At 40.4% G+C, this 17,450-nt stretch overlaps 1 protein-coding gene across 1 annotated transcript in view; it reads right to left on the minus strand.

The window, feature by feature from the left end:
• Positions 1-776: 776 nt before the first annotated feature.
• The window catches only part of adam22 (ADAM metallopeptidase domain 22), an 82,831-nt gene continuing 66,157 nt past the window's right edge, over positions 777-17,450 (minus strand). Inside the window, exons 16-31 of the mRNA XM_042490324.1 lie at positions 16,922-16,993; positions 16,498-16,590; positions 14,972-15,052; positions 14,817-14,867; positions 14,676-14,739; positions 14,456-14,561; positions 14,241-14,360; positions 12,995-13,163; positions 12,232-12,343; positions 11,371-11,461; positions 10,440-10,493; positions 9,842-9,949; positions 7,747-7,847; positions 7,362-7,428; positions 2,514-2,637; positions 777-1,238 (exon numbers count right to left, since the gene is read on the minus strand). Of these exons, the coding sequence (XP_042346258.1) occupies positions 1,218-1,238; positions 2,514-2,637; positions 7,362-7,428; positions 7,747-7,847; positions 9,842-9,949; positions 10,440-10,493; positions 11,371-11,461; positions 12,232-12,343; positions 12,995-13,163; positions 14,241-14,360; positions 14,456-14,561; positions 14,676-14,739; positions 14,817-14,867; positions 14,972-15,052; positions 16,498-16,590; positions 16,922-16,993 (1,434 nt within the window). The 3' untranslated portion in view covers positions 777-1,217. The remainder of the gene's footprint in view (positions 1,239-2,513; positions 2,638-7,361; positions 7,429-7,746; positions 7,848-9,841; positions 9,950-10,439; positions 10,494-11,370; positions 11,462-12,231; positions 12,344-12,994; positions 13,164-14,240; positions 14,361-14,455; positions 14,562-14,675; positions 14,740-14,816; positions 14,868-14,971; positions 15,053-16,497; positions 16,591-16,921; positions 16,994-17,450) is intronic.

Raw genomic sequence — 17,450 nt, forward strand, 5'->3', positions numbered from 1 at the left:
CGGGAATGGCACATAAAACTATTTAAATGTCCCTAAATAATACTCAACAGCTGCTTTCAAGAACACTCCTAATGTGCCACAATTGATCAGTACTTCCTCCGTCATTACTGGATGTCTGTGTTTCTCCCAGAGATGGATGAAAACCAGTGCTAAGATAATATAAAAACACTTTTACATTCTGCTGTGGATGGAAAAAAGCTATAGAGGTCACAGTCACACAGGAAAAAGCTGGAGGGAGGGGGGAAAATAGAAACACAGACAGAAGAACGAGTGTGGGGGGGGGGGGGGGGGGTGTCTCTTATCTACAGAGATCCGCTTCTGTCTACAACACAACACAGCAGGAAGAGATGTTGCAATCTCTTTCAAAATAAAAGCAAAAACATACTCTGTGTGTAATTTTACTGTACATATTTACACACGCATGAACAAACCGAGGGGAGGGGGAGCAGGGCGGGGTCGGGTCGAGTCCATTTCATCAGTCATGGGGCTATAAGTGGTGATACGATGTGGGTTACCTATAGTGGAGAGGAAGCATCTAAGCCTACAGAAGGTATAAAATCACTGCCCCCCTTGCATGCTTTCCTCTCCCATCAGATGGCTGTTCTTCTTGGTGGGAGGAGGCTGCTGATAAACAGGGATGTCTCATGCATACAGTGATTCACGTGCGTCAAAATGATCCGGCAATTCCAGAGATGCAGTGTGATGATGACCTGCTCCCGGCTCCGCTGCTCCTTTAAGAGAGGAGCTCCAAACAACTCGGGGGGGGGGGGGGGGGGGGGGGGGGGGGTGGAGTTGTAGTGATAAGAGCTGAGCTAAAAGAGGACGTGTCAAGGTTTTAGGATGGGTACGAGGGGGTCGGGGTGGAGGAGGGTTTCCAGTCCCTTAGATGCGGCCTGAGCAGACAGGACAGGAACAGCTCGGTCTGAGCTCCAGCTGGTCTGGAGTGGATGTGGAGCTGGTTTCTCTGCCAGCGATCCGCATCGTCTTTGTAAAGATCCACTGAATGACACTGTCTGGAGAGAAAGCCTCGGAGATGCTTGTACACACTTACTCACACACGCCTTTGCTTATTTCCACTCCAGTGGGGGGGCTCTCTCTCCACTTCTCTTAAATAGCTTAGAGTCAATTTTGTTTAAATTTTTTGTGTTTTTCATTCATAGAAAAGGAGAGACAAGTGTAGTTCCTCGAGATCTTTTGCTGAGTGGGTGAGAAGGCTGTTATATTGAAGTTTCCCACAGCTGAGGGGGAGAAAGACAAAGGGATAGAGGAGGAAAGAATTAAAGAGAATACATTTTAACAGTAGGTCTTGTTTTTCTGTCATTTTAATTCCTAATTTTGGTTTTGTCTTTGTATGTACGCAATTAGTCATAGTATAGTACGTCAAAGAAATTCACATAAAAAGTCATAGTAGCCCATAGTATGTCACGAAAAACCGCACAAAAAAGTATCATATCTCATCAAAAATATTATTAAAAAGTCCAAGTATAGTATGTTGTTGGAAATAAAACCAAAAAAAGTAATTGTACTGAATGTCATTAAAAGTTGTATCAAAAAGTGATTGTATACTATGTCATTATAAAATTTCATCAAAATGTCGTAGAATAGAATACCAAAAAATCACACAAAGAAGTCGTGGTATAGTATGTCGCAGAAGAAGAAAATGCACAAGTAGTAGAAGTAGAAGGTGTTGGGGAAATAAATCGCAAAAAATCATAGTATAGTATGTGGAAAAAATTACTCATAAAGTTATTATAAAGTATATAGAAAAAACTCACAAAGGAAGTCATAGTATGACATGTGGAAAATAGATTGCAAGAAAATAAAAGCAATAATCAAACAATAGCATAGAATAGCATAGTATAGAATAATAAAAAAAAGAAACATCCCACAAAAAATCATTGTATTGTATGTCCAAAAAAATCACAGAATAAAGTCATAATATAGTATGTCTGGGGAAAAAAAACACCAAAACAGTCATTGTATAGTATGTTGAAAAATGTTTTTGCCTACAAAAAGTCACAGTATAGTAGGTTAAAAAAACATAGCCAAAAGCCATACTATAGTCTGTCATTTAAAAAAGGTCATAGTTTGGGAAAAAAACACATAAAAATCCCATAAAGACATCATAGATAGTATGTCATTTAAATCACACAAAAAGTCACAGTATAACAGGTAAAAAACCAAAATCATTATAGTATTGTCATATCTTATATAAAAATGACTGAAAAAAGTCATAGTATAGTTTGTCGGGAAAATAAATCACCAAAAAAATCACTATAATGTCATAATAAGGACTTATGTGGACTTATCATAATAAGCCATAGTATAGTATGTCATTAAAAATCACACAAAAATGGTTAAGTATAATATATTCAAAACAAATCACAAAAAAGTCAGAGTAGTATATTACAATAAAATTGCACAAAAAAGTCATACTATGTCATCTAATATCACAAAAGTCATAGCGTAGTATGTTCAGTCAATGATGTAATGTGCTCCGAATCGATACTTGCCCTGGCGCTCTGCCTGTTTGCTTTCCTCTGGTCATCGGGAAGAGGGGGCATGGGGTACGGGTACCTCCTGCTGGATGCAATAGATCCTGTAGAAGAAGTGGGAGACTTGGCAGGGGATAGCGTCCTGAGGAAAAGAAGAAGTGACGTTGTTAAAATATTGCCTCTTACGTTGATTTAGGATGAAGTTGGCCAAAGACACAGATGGATAAATGAGGTGAGATTCCACAACTAATGTTAGATCTATGACTTTGGGCAACATCCTCATTGAGCTGCTCTAATTATTCACTTTCCTGTAGAGAGAGGTTGATCTTAAAAGCTCTTACTGCCGTTTATCAAAAGCACAAAAACAGACAAGTCATGTGATCTCTTAATAACATCAGCTTTTAGGGGCAACCTCTGTACACAGCAGTACACGGGTCCCAGCAGCGGTATGGGCATAGTCGCAGTTTCCTGCAACTCACATGCTTCAGCCTGCCACAGCATTATTTTTCCTTCATCATCAGACACACAAACGGGCTGGAATCTGCAGAAATCCCCCTACAGCCACTGTTAAAAAAAACGTGCTGCTAAAGGTAACTTCTGCTGAGCCGGCGTGTAGTCTTGAACAGTTGAATGAGTGCGTTCGTTCATGTTTATATGAGGAATGCTGGGAGCAGTGAGTATGATGAGGTGACTGGGACGACAGACCAGACCGGAGCTGGGTGAAAACGACTGACAGAGAGTGAGAGGGAGAGCTCCTGTCCAGTGAAACGGCCACAGAGAGCCTGTCCCATGTACAGCACAGCAGCTCGTTTACACCACTGCTGAGCGGTGATCGGAAATACCTGGATTGGTCAAAGTAGTGGAGGGAGCGGATGGGCTGCTGGTTCCAGATGTATTTTTCTAAAAAAAATTCCTATATTTATAATATATTTTATTCTCATTTCTTAAGAAGTCATTAAAAGTCAAAGTACAAAATACTATGTTGTGAAAAAAAACACCACAAAAAGTCATATTATTATACGTCATAAAAAGTCACACAAAAAATCTGTTTCATATGTCAAAAAATCACTCAAAGAAGTCATAGTATAATATGTCATTAAAAGTCACAAAAAAATCATAGTTTAGTAAGTTGTTAAAATCACACAAAATAGTAAGAAAACAATTACACAAAGTCATAGCACAGTATGTCATTTAAAAGAAATTACACAAAAATGCCGTAGTATAGTATGTCATACAAAATCCACACAAAAATATGAGTATAGTATGTCATAAAAAAAAAATCACAATGGTCATAAAATAGTATTATATATATCACTCAAAAAGCCAGAGTTTAATATGCTTTTTTTTTTTTAAAAAAAAATCAAAATGTCATAGTATAGCATGTCATAAAGAAATCGCACAAAAAAAGTCAAAGTATAGTATGTCATTTAAAAAAATCACACTCATAAAAAACAGGTTTGAGGTTAAGAGTATTTTTTTGATTTGGGGTTGAACTGCCCCTCTTAGCTTTCTGACTGACTGTTTAAGTAGATTATTTAATCCAGAGCACTTTGTGCTGATATGAGGAAATAATCTGTCAGTAAATAGCCTTTAGTTGTACTTCTGGAACCAGAGCTCCCTGACGTCTACACGTCTCCACTCTTGGTAGATATACCAGCAGGGCGAGGGGCAATGAAGGGCTCCTGGACACAGTGAAGGTCTATAGATTACAGCACTTGCCGACCGTTGACATTTAGCTCGGTGAAGTGACGAAACTGTCGCTGACATGGGACCGGCGCTCTGCAGAGCCAGGGTGCCCATTAGCTTCCCTGTCAGGGAAACCTTGTGGCTTGTGATCATCTATAGACCTTAAATACGACCAGAGTGATGGCCTACAGTTTGTCACAGCAGCACAGTGATGATGTCAGCGCCCAAAATGTTTGGCTCGGCAGTGACATCACACTGATGCTAAGGCACATGAGGTCACTGGGAGCGAGGCAGCGCCGACATACAGACACTTACTGACAGAACAACACGCAACATGCAGAGGCAACAAGAGACTGAGGGGGAGAAGCAAAGAAGGGAATAAGGAGAAATTAGGAATAACATGTTATAATATTCACACTAGCACAGGCAGTAAGAGCCATTGGTCTTTTTGCAGAATGAAAACAAAAATCTGCAAAGTAAAGTGCAGCTGATTCAAAAGAAATAGATGTCTACAATCAAACTAAAAGGAAGAATGACGTAAATTAGAATAAATATTTTCATGTAAAGCAGAAAATCTTCTTTTTAACACTCAGCAGCAACCCCTTTGTGGAACTACAAGTCACAACATGCCAGCTGTCAATCACACTTCCCCTGAGATATTATTTTAAACGTCCAGATTGAAGCTAATTGCTACTTTCCTTGACCAAGCCACAAATCAAACCAAAAGTGAGGGGGGTTTTTAGACAAGCGTGTGGGGTACAGGACATGGTCTGAGGAAATACCTAAGGTAAGGTCCTTGAGTGTTTCTATTCACATCTTCTACCCATTTAGTTACATCATAAAACTCTGTTTTGAAGCGAGGGGTTAAATACCTGTGGGAGGGGTGGGGGAGGGGGTGATGGACACAACACAAGGAGGGGGAGAAGAGAGAAAAAGGAAGGAGGGAAAAGAAAATGAAAAAGGACAGAAAAATCTCCAGAAATAAGCACGTGTGGGGAGGGAGAGAGAGGAAGAGGAAATATTTTTAGGAAAGCAGAGCAGAGCAAAGATAATCCTGAACAAACACCAAGATGCAATCGAGAAAAAATGGTGAGAAGATGGCAGACAGACCTGTGTGTGGTTTCAGATGAAAACGGCACCATGGAAATCACAAACAACTGTGTCGTGTGTTACAGGCTCAGTTGCATATCGGTTACATGTCAACGTCATTCCAAGCAGTTAGCAGTCAGTCTCATGCTCGCAATGAGAACAGGTGCACTGCAGACAATTTAAATGCCAAGACCTTCAAACCCACAAACAAACAAACCAACACGCCAGGCTGGGAGGCAGCCGATGCACGCTGTTCATTCACAGTCAACGGGCATAACAGTATATGCAAAAACTTCACGTATTCACAGCTAAGAGTTCAAAAGGTGCTGTACAGCCTCACAAGCCAGACAACGCAAGAGACAACGTGACTGCACGGTCTTTTGATTAGACGAGCTTATGAGGCTTTTTGTACAATTTGCAAAATGCAAAATTTGAGCAGAGTGTTTAATCCAGAGTTGTGTGAGGTTTTTTTTGGTTGTTTTTTTTTCAGCTATACCTTTAATGGATAAGGACAGTAATCTTTTATTTTGTATTGTCAACAAATCCTATGAAAAGACCACAATCAAATATTTTATTTTACCTTTATTTAAGCAGGTTTGTCCCACTGAGATTAAGAATCTCTTTTCCAGAGGAGATCTGGCCGAGTCATATATGAATATAATATAAAATTTATAAATATAAATGAATCCTAATAAAACATACTATTTATGTAGCCTGATATCACTTCTTCCTCTGTGCCATAGACCTCCACTATAGACAGAATATCATCACACTAACAAAAATCCCATCCAGGTAGACAACACTCAGCTAATTTCAACTCATTACTCATTTTCAGCTGTAAACTGCAACATTTAAAAGTATATAGTTAACTATAGTTCTATAGTGCTGTTTTGATATACGCCGTTAAATTTCAAGCGTCTTTAATAAATCAACTGCAGGCTAGACAGTGTACTGCTGTGGATGTTGGCAGCAGCAAAATGTATTTTTTAAAAAATCAATATAAGTGTATACTATATTTAGAATTTTTCCTGTTTTACCTCACACATTAGTCAGCTGAGGCAGCGGTGGACCAGCAGCTCCTGTGCTCTGCAGAGTAAGACCTCGTCCACATGTACATGGGTATTTTTACAAACACATTTTTTCCAACATTTAAAAAATATTTCCATAGTACTTTTTTTTAAAAAATCTGTCCACATCAAAATGCAAATACAGGCAATGTTGGCCAATCAGAAGCCTGAAGTCATTAATGATAAAGGCATAACAACGACAATGGAGCATCGCAGGAGAGAATCCTGTCGACTGACACTGAAGTGAAGTTACTCCTCAGTGTCACACCTGAGTGTAAAGTGAACAAAATCCAAGAAAATGTGGACTGGGAGTCTTGCCAATCAAAGCTCTTTTCTGAGACCGTTCTGAGACGTCCTCGGAGTTTCCTCATCACAAGGACGATTTAACCCAGACCGCCATCACCACTAAGCTCAAGCTGATACGGGGAAAACGTAGGCAAGCAGAAGACGCCTGTCGGAAAGCGGCTATGGCAGAGTAGTTCTACTCTACTTTGAACTGTGAGGAGATAACGACAAACACTCTGCCGTCAAATAAAGGAGACAAGCAAAAAAAAAGTTTTCCTGTCTACATATAAACACTGAAAGTGAAGTTTCTGAATATTTTCACCCTGAAAGGAGATTTCCAGATGGTTCATTTTCAGTAACCTAAAAATCTGAAAGGTCAAAATGCATAGAAAAAGATACGTTTTTAAAAATACCTGTGTGCATGTGGCCTAAAATTACTGATTTTGTCAGTGAAGTTTGGTGGCTTTGAAATAAACTCCTAAGTTCCCTGTGGACCAGGTCTGTCTGACTGCGTGGTAAAGCTGTAAAAAACATGAAAATATAGTTTACGTGTTTGTTTGTTTTGGTCTTTTCAAGGCATTTGTTGACGTAAAAACTACAAAATAAAGCATAACATCAGCTTTATCCCTCAAAAGAACCCCTTAAGTCTATCTCGACCACAACTTCTCCTGATCTGCACATCCCGTGTACAAAGTTCATTGACATCGTGACATGACCAAGGAGCCAAAACAGAACTTACTCTGTGGAGTTGGAGCGAGCACGGAACTTCTTTCCTTTAAGTTTCTTACGATTACCGCTCAGATTTCCTATAGAGAAACGGAACATAAGCACACACTTTAAATACAATCATATCCTGTGACGTGAATTATTTACTGGGGGCATGGTTTAGTAGGATTACAGTGTGTTTGTTTCTTCAAATTTTAAGGAAAAGGCAGAATTCCAGTGGTAAAAAAGGAAAATTTGTGGATAAAATTCACTATATTAAAAAAGACAGTTTCCTTGCTTTGTTTTGCGTAAACAAACACTTTGCCGCTCTTCTTTTTGAGGCACCCAGGTGGAATTCAGAGCAGGAGAAGCTCAACTATTTTCTCTTCCTGCAGGGTCTGAGGGGATCTGAGCATTACCTTGCCACGAGTTGCTCCTCGGTCGCCCATTTTCACAGATGTCAGAGATGTGTTTGGCATCTGGGATTCTCTCGCTCCATGAGTGGGATAGGCCATTAGATCTACACGCACACATACACACAAACACACACACACACACACACACACACACACACACACACACACGCAGCATGGACAGATTATCATCAGTGAAACATCGTTCTCCCAAGCTGCTACAAATCACTACACGCTGTTCTGCTCCTACTGCATTAGTGGAGACGAGGGAAAGGCGGAAAATGAAGACACCATCGCAGCAGATGGCAACATTAGGAGCTGTGAAACGATATCATGGCAGCTGGATGATTAGGGATGGGCCTTTTTACTTATATCTTTATTTGAGTACTCAAATTAAACTATTGTAGAGTACTCAAGTACTTGGGAAAAAAATCTAACAAAAGAAAAGAGTCAGAGAAACGAACACCCATTTGAAAACGCAGGTATGGTTTAGGGTTAGCCTTCCTTTCTGACTGTTTATTTTGTCAAAATACTACATCACCTGGTCGCTGAGGGCCATGATCATGTATTTGTTGTCATGTGGGGGTGGGGGGTTGTCAACCCACACCTTGTGCGATCTGAATCTCCAGGGATGGTCATGGGGGGGATTCATGAGGTCTTTTTTACTTTTTCAATGACTCTTTTTGTAAAAGGATGGAAACAGGAAAAGAATCAATCCGGTCTTAACTTTTAAGTTTGCTCTTCACTTACAGTCCCTCACGCACACTAGTTATATTTCTGACTCCAGCCGGTTGAGGAAACACCATAAAAAAGAAACTCAGGTCTTTCCTCGGGCTACCTGGCTTTGCCCTCTATTTTCTGTATCCTCCTCTGCAAACAAAAACAAAACAAAAATTCCTCCCTAAACAATGCCCGGCTTCTTTGTTCCCAGAGGCCACGCCCCCTTCACCTGTGTGCAGCAGCACACCTGAACAGAGTCAACTGGGAGGTGATGAAAAGAAAAGAGCAGAGGTGAGAGAGAGATGAGTTATTTTTAAAAAGCTTTTTGAAGGTTTCTCTTTAGGACCCTCTCCCAACACAATACCTGTGTTTCCCCCCTCCCCTTTGTGCCACATTATGATTACATTTCACCACTTTACAATTAAAAGGTTCAGTTTGAGATGTTAGAAAAAATAGAAAAATGATATGAAACTTTTTGTTTTCTGAATTAAAAAAAAGTAAAAAAAAAAAAAAAAAAAAACTCACATAATGTTCAATAAGCTATCACAGAACAGGAATGACTGTATTTTGAGAAGAATGTCAGATAAAACTTTATAATTCTAAGGTGACAATTTGCTTATTATTATTTTGGATGGTTGTAGCATAGCACCTTCTTTCAGCTTACAGTTTTTTTAATACATCTTGGAAAAGACATTTTGAGCATATTTGGATTTTATCATTATAGCCTAGTGCTCACCATTCTTTCAGATAACCATTTTTTTGTCTTTTTGCCTTTATTTTCTGGAACTACTTAATGTGCCAAAGGGTTGCAGGTTGGAGTCGAACCTGTGGCCGTGGACACAGCCTCTGTACATGGGGCGCCTGCTCTAAAAGGTGAGCTACTGGACGTCCTGTGATCCCTGTTTGGCCTGAAACGTTAAATCATGTGATGTCTGCCTGAAAAAGTTGAACATTATTTGCAGCTTTGCAGATCTATAATTTCTGCTCATTGGATCTGTGCAGATATTTATAGACAGCAGTTGTGTTTTTTTTTCCAAAACCAACAACAAAGTGAGTATACGTCCCTGTGATTTGAAAACTACAGTTTTGAGGTTTTCTGCCCAGCAGAGAGATGTTCACGACTTTGAAAACATTTTGGTTTAATTCCAAAATGTTTGCAAGAAGAGAAACATAATGAAAGCCATGATAATGACAAGCATGACATGAACACACCAGTGATTAAGAGAAGACAAAAAACACACACACACAACTGCTAGCAGAACGAATGAGTGACAATGGGATGGCACACCTGAAGACAAACAGTGAGATGTTCTGAGAAATGGATGGGATGGAGGGGGTGAAGGACAGGGTGCAAATCTGCAGGTGCGACAGGCAGGCTGACCTCTTCTTGGAGCTGCAGCCTGAGTTTGTGCTGACACCCGGAGGCATGTCGCTGTAAAATGAGTCTGCATCCCCAGGCTTTGTTACATAGTCACCTGGGGGCATTTGCCTGGAAATACAGAGGAATACTTTTAGACACAAAATCGCAGTAATAACAGGAATAATCCACCCTCAGATATTCTTACAGTTATATATCATAAATCTACAATGTTCAACAAAGTATTTTTGTTCTTACTGATTTATCTGCATTATTTATGTACATACACTCAAGAACTATAATTAAGTTCAAATTTAAGGTACTTTAGGCAGCATTATCGTTCTATTTTGCTAAATTTCAGAGGGAAATACTGCAATTTTTAACTCCACTATTTTTGTGACAACTATAGTTACTGGCTACGTTTCAGTTAGAGTTTGTGGAAAAATAGACAGTAGGAACAGCATATAAAATACAATTGGTTACAAATAATTTATTCATCCGTCATCAACTCTTATCACTTGAGTGAAGGATTTAAGGGCTATATATATTTAGAGAATTAAAAAGCACAGCCAACACACAGAAATGTCATGTAAAAGTTAAAGTTGAGTTAAAGTGAGCAAACCGGCAGAATCTTCGGTGAACTTCAGACTCAACGTAGCGTTTTTGCTTGTAGCTCCTGTGAAGAGAAGTATCGTTAGTCCAACAGTAATACAACTTTTGTTAAATGCATTGCATAATATTACTGATTCACGTACTTGTGGATTTGCAAGGTTCCCACAGACCAATGAATTTTCAAATCGTTTCCATGATGTTTTACCCCATTTCCATGACTTAACGAAAGTACTTTAATAGGTAGTCCTATACGGCGATCATAGGGCACTATAATGAAGCTGGATGGAATCAAATTTCTATGTAATAAAATTCATATTTGAGGTAGTTTATGCAACTTTATTCTTCTATTTCACAACATTTTTTGCTGCAGAGCCTACATCCGGCCTGGATAGGGTCTGCCTCTCTTATACTATCATGAGTCATGTATTATATGAGTCATTTAAAGCCATACATTATTAAACATGTACTTCCCCGGCATTTGCCAATAAGCACAGCGCTACAGTTTCAACACAGTGCAAGACTTCAAATTAGTAATTAGATAATGTGCATTAAAAAAACAACCTCAAATTAATTCCAAACCATTTCCAGGCCTGGAAAACAGGGTCTTTTTTTTTTTTTTTTTTTTTTTTTTTAAAGTCATAACTTGACATGACAGGGAGAACCAGGCCCCTCAAACCGAATCATTTTCACAGCACCTGCAATCCCTTGTCATATTTTTCTTTCTTTGTCTCAATGATTTTTGGAAGCCCTTAAGATCTGAGATTATTGTAAATTCAGAACTATGTATAGAGGAAATGGGTTTTTTTTTCCCCTTATACTGTAAATTATCCTACAAGTCACAACCCCTCAGATTCTCCCAGTGACCCCCTGTGGTGGCCCAAACGACCGGGCTAGGAACCACTGATGTAGAATATCACAATGCAGGCAGCAGGGACACTCACTTGTAACACCAGGCTGTAACAGCCAGTATGAGGGCGAGGAAGAGGATGGAGCCTGTGATGGCCCCGACGATGATGTTGGTACTGGTGATACCTGAGACAGCGAGAGAGAGAGAGAGAGAGAGAGAGAGAGGAGAGAGTAGGGAGCCGAAAGTGTATTAATTGAACATGTGTCTCTTGTTTCCTCCATCATGTGGACACAAGGGGATACACAAACCACAAAACACTGCAGCAGAACACAAAAACACAGCACACTTAGCAGGAGAAGTGTAAAAGGAGAACAAGGGGGACGAAACTGAGAACAACCAAACTGCTGTCAACCCTCAGCACAACTCTGAGGGGAACGTACATGTGCAGTAGGTTCCCATTTAGGATAACATTACAAACGGCTTGTACTCAGTAATGGTCAGAATGAACTGGCCGAGGTGGAGCTGGAGGTGGGGTGAGAGAGGAAGAGGAGGACCAGGAAATGACATCAAAGACGGGACGAATACAATGAAAAGGAACTCAAATCTGACCTCAAGTCACTCCGTCAAAGACATCAGCCTGTCGACAAAGAATGAGTGTGAAAATAATGACAAAGAAAAAGAATGACATGCATGGTTCAGTGAATACAATGCAGCTGGTGTTAATGAGCAGGCATGAAACCCACACAGAAGCTAAAATGATACAAAAAGCAAAGAAAAGCTTCGACATAATATTTGTGGATGGGATCAGTGAAGGGAGATAAAAGAAGAACTGAAACAGATGAAGTGATATGAAAACAGTTGAGAGGTGTGAAAAGCAGAGGTGAATGAATGTAGAAAAAGTTTAGACAATGTGAGATGAAGAGCAGTTATCAGTGAGAGCGTCGACTTCTCTCACCTGAAACTGAGGCCGTGGGTCCGACCACGAGGTAACTGAGAGGAGACGTGGAGTTACAGTCCTCTCCTGCCCAACCCAGGTAACACACACACTTCAGCTCACTGCTGCACACCTACAGCACAAAAAGTTAAAAACAAATTATTTTGGCACTGGTGCATAACACAACAGCCCTCTGGAACTTCAGCTGAATGGTCGTTATAACTGTCCCAGAAACAGTTTTAATAATGTGTTTTATATGTTTAAGTTATAAATTCATTGCCTTTAAGTTCGTTGTTGGTCGTAAAGTCATTAAAAAGTCATTAATAATGTAAAAATTAAGTTGTTAAAAAGAGTAAAAGATAGGATTAAAATGTGTCTGGAAGGTACTTTAACATTTGACTCCAGAATATTCTACACGTGGTCCGAGAGACGCACACAGTAATTATTCCTTATTTTGTTTCACATTATGTGTAATGTGTTAATGTGCATTAAGTGGACATTAGTGGTGCATTTGGGCCATTTTGTTTTATTTCAGCATGTTTTGTCATGTTTGATGACAGACACTAGATGGAAAAAAAATGTTCACGGTGTATGTGGTGTTGAGGGTGTTTGACATTGAGGAAACAAAGACAGAGAGAAAATAAATCGTCTATAAATATCAGTACTAACTATGGCCATTAATTCTTTGGACAGGTGTAGCTGCAGTCATACTCTTGTGTGTGAATGTGTGCACTTGTTCACTGTGTGTGTGTGTGTGTGTGTGTGTGTGTGAGAGTGTGTGTACCCCATGTCCAGAGCAGACAGTCTTGTCGGTGGTCCCAGGGCAGGTGCTGAAGTTGAATTGTTGGACAGGAAGACATTTGTGATTGAAACAGATGCGGTCCGTCCCGCAGGCCGTCCCATCCTCGACGTAGCCGAGGTCAGTGTCTCCGTCAATCAGCACGTGAGCGCCGCTGTAGAACAAACATACCCGAGTCGCTCACATAGCACATCTTTTTCTCTGTAAAAAACAAGTGCTTTTCATGGCACTATCCCTGCTGGGGAAAGCAGCGACAGGTTGTACATAAACACCCACATTTAGGGGCTAAAAAGCTGCTGGAAATGAGTTGCTAAATCATTTGCTGTTTGTCTCAGTGATCTGCAGCTTGGCAGCATGTTGCCCAGTACTGCCATCGATGTATTAAGAAAGTCTGGATACAGCCATGGAGGCGGGGCCCTGTTCATTCCTATGAGAGCTGCTCTTTGGATCATTAACCTAAAAATGGCTCTTTGTCTGGGGATAGAACACCTGCATCTCAGGGCCCAGGAGGCCTGCGCACTAGAGACTTACAGCAGCTGGCAGAGCAACTGACGTCTGGTTTAACGCTTCCCTAGCTTAAATGGCGGTCTAAAGACTTTAGACTTTACAAATGTTATTGAGCTGGATGGCTTGAATTTAAATAGTGAAATGAGTCATTTTATGTGACCGACCTAATTCCACTTTTGGCCACTATGTAAAATTTGTATCAGAGCCTGGCGCACCTTCTGGGGGTTTGAGTACCACAAGCCACCATCCCCTCCACCTCCGATGATCAATATACTTCAGATACTATGTCGCTTTAGAAACGCTGATATGATTTGTATGAAACATACAAATGTAATGTATTCTTGGTTTGCAGAAACGTACAATGCAAACATTTTCTTCTGGCATCTCAGATGAATTTCCTTCAACTCAACATAAAAGCACCATTCAGACTTCCAAACCTTCTAACGTTAGTTTAATAACTAGTTTACTAACTCCATTACTACCTCCTGAAAAGTACAGGGAATATGTCCCCTGTGTCCCCCCTGTAAATTACGCCCCTGCTATCAGTTGAACGGTAATTGTTGCATTTGCTCAGCTGTGCACAGTATGTTTAACAGCTGGAAACACAGAACCAGGGAACAAAACTAGGCCACAGATAAAAGATAGATCACCAACAGTCTTTTTTTAGGCTTTTAGTTTAGGCTTTGAGTATTTTAGGAAGTGTTTTTTCCTCAGTGATGTGTACCTGCAGTCCAGAGAAGCACTGTGTCGGGCCACAGAGAACGAGGTCAGCCCTCCCTGCAGCTCTCCCAGTCGCGGGGCAGGTGAGATGTTGGAGCACAGCAGGTACCCACAGTGAACATCTCTGAAATACAAAGACACAACCAAACATCATAAAGAGTAATAAGTAAGACGAAAACAGAAGTACACAGGGTTCAGTCACAGAAAGGAGTCGCTCACTGTTTGTTACACTGAATCCAGGTGTCTTTGTCCTTCCCACAGTTTCCTTTCTCTGTCCCTTCAATGTTTAATTTCTCGTAACAGAACTTGTCAGCCGCTGTTGCCTCTGAAGGAGACGCAATGTGATAAAAATTAGGAGTTAGAGCTTAAGGAGTTTATCTCTAGCAAAGGTGTTATAGAGATGCATGTGGACTTTTGCACATAGAAATATTCCACTTACTCTCTCCCCAAATGTACTTGCACTGTCTGTCTTTGGTCTTACATCTTCCATTGAAGCAGCGACCCTGCAGAGAGAAACACAGTGTCAAAAAACAAGATCTGCACGGAAGTAAAACGTTTTAAAAAATGTCAAATCTCTCACCTGGTCTTTTTCACACGTGTAGCCGTCCATCTTGTGCACATTTGGCGGACACTACGAAAAAATAAATAAAAACTCAGAGATACTATCTGAGCAGTGCATGAATGTTGAGTCGTCAGCTCTGGTTGCAGAAAACTTTAAGGAAAGCTCAGGCTTACCTGGCTGGAGTTGCCTGTGCAATTTTCTGGGATGTCACAGTCGTTTACTGCATCTCTGCACACAACTCCCATGAACTCCATCTGTACCGGCATACAAAAAAAGTCAAATGAGTGTTTTTTAACTACGCTTTGTGTCACACAAACAGGACTCTGTATTTGTCAACCCTTTGCACAGTTGGTGTTTCGTGGCACTCTTTCTCTCTTTCCTCTTTTCCTCTTTCCTCATCCAAAACTACCATTAGATGACAAGTCTGTGTACCCATCCACAACTTAACAGCATTTCTTTATTCATTTGGAGGTATCTGAGAGTTTAAATGCTGTTATAACCATGTCAATAGTAGTACAGGGAAAGGAAATACTGAATTGGAAATTTTTGATTCGGTATGTTTCCAAAAAGAGTAGCTGAAACTATTATCACTTGTTCCAGTTGGCCTCTGATGGTACAACAGTGTTTTAAAGCAAAAGAAGAAAAAAGTCAGTAAATATAAGTGGAAATGGCCACTAGAGAACCAAAAAAGATATTATCTTTAGGCGCTCCTCCTTAAGGTTAGTGGAATGAGTAGTTACACTGACCAAAAAAAATACATTTATTTACTGTCACGAGTTGAAATAAATAATTTTTCTATGCACACAAACAGCTGATGTAACTACTAGTTTGCACAACTGAAGAGCTCAAACTTTCAGAAAACATCTCAGGGAAGCTCATTTACGCCGTCTTCACCGTGGTCTTGGCCTGACAGCAGTTTATCCTCGTAGCTGACTGGAGTGGGATAATGCTCACCTTTGATGGTGTCAAGTGCTTTAGAAAAGTGTTCTGTTTATTGATGAATCCCGTGTGACCAATAAATGCATATCAGCAGCCCTAGTCATGTCAAATCAATCATTTAGAGTGCCTAATAAATTTCATTTCTTCAAGATAAAACTGCACATTTTAGAATGGCCTTTCGCTGTGACCATCTTTAAGGAGCACATTTGTAATAATAACACTGTTTAATGATCCATCTATTATCTGAAACTGCTTATCCTGTGCAGGGTTGCAGGGATGCTGATCCCAGCTGACACTGAGTGAGAGGCGGGGTACACACTGGACAGGTTGCCAGACTGTCACAGGGCTGACACGTACACACAGACAACCATCCACGCTCACATTCACACCTACAGGTAATTTCAAGTCACCTATTAACATGCATGTCCTTGGACTATGGGAGGAAGCCGGAAAAAACGGAGTAATCCCTTCCAAACACAGGAAAACATGCAGCATCTTGATATATGCCACACCTGTCAGGTGGATGGATTATCTTGGCTAAGAAGAAGTGCTTACTGACACAGATGTTAACACGTTTGTGCACAAAATGTTACAAAAATAAGCTTTTTGTGTGCTTTAAAAAGTCTTAGATCCTTCATTTCACCGTGTGAAAAGTTGGGGCAAAAACAAAAGTGTTGTTTTGTTGTTTTGTTCTGTGTAGTACATCTGTTTTACCAAATGCAACAACACTTCAACATGAAAGCTGTAGCCTGTTGTGTACCTGGCAGCTCTTGCAGCAGAGTCCGTTGCTGCACTTGGAGCCTTGGGTCAGGGTGCACTTGTTACAGCAGGCCTCCCCCTCTCTGGCACACTCCTAAAAAACAAACAGGAGAACAAAAGCTGCTCTCAGATGTCTTGCTTTGATTTGATGCAAGCTGTTTTATGCAACACATTATCTCCTCTAACAGTTTTATCTATTCAAACAGAGGTCTCTCTGGACAAACTGATCCTGCAGTACACAGTGCCTTAATTTCTCCAACGACATTACTTCATTACTTTAAATTACCTCATTAGTCTGACACAGCAGGTGGTTTTGTTGTCAGATAATTAGCCCACCATTTTGACCTTGCGTAATATTCATGTTAACCATTTACGATAGTACACATGTCTGTATTAGTATTCATCTCTTCAGTACTGTAACTTACTGCCGGGCTGCCACAGTCACACTCCTCTCCTGGCTCCACAAAACCATTTCCACACACTGGTGGGTCCAACAGCTGAGGCAGGGGAAAGGGGAGAATTAATATTCAAACTACTAAAAACACACACATATACATGCATACAACCACTGACAGGTGAAGTGAATAGCATTAATCCTTTTGTTACAATGCAATGTTTTGCTGAGAAACATTGAGTCCTGACATTTATGTGTATGACACCCAAACCCACAAAATGCTGTCACAAACCAAGTACACCCCAGGCGGGGGTCAATCAGGCCTCCAAATTTCGCAGATCCCAATCTCATTGAGCATCTCTGGGGAGTGCCAGTACCCCATCTAGCAATTCACAGCACCTATTTTCCACCAACATGGAACCACTTCCCTTCTGCCTCCTGTACCTAATTTTGAACTTTTCAGAGCATTCAGACCAAAAATAAATTGGTTCAGAACCAGAAAACTTGTTTTTCACCTGACACCAAAAAATAACAGGTTTTTCTTGACCTGACGTGCCAAC

This window comes from Plectropomus leopardus, chromosome 7, assembly GCF_008729295.1.
Source record: "Plectropomus leopardus isolate mb chromosome 7, YSFRI_Pleo_2.0, whole genome shotgun sequence".
In the NCBI taxonomy this organism is placed as follows: Eukaryota; Metazoa; Chordata; class Actinopteri; order Perciformes; family Serranidae; genus Plectropomus; species Plectropomus leopardus.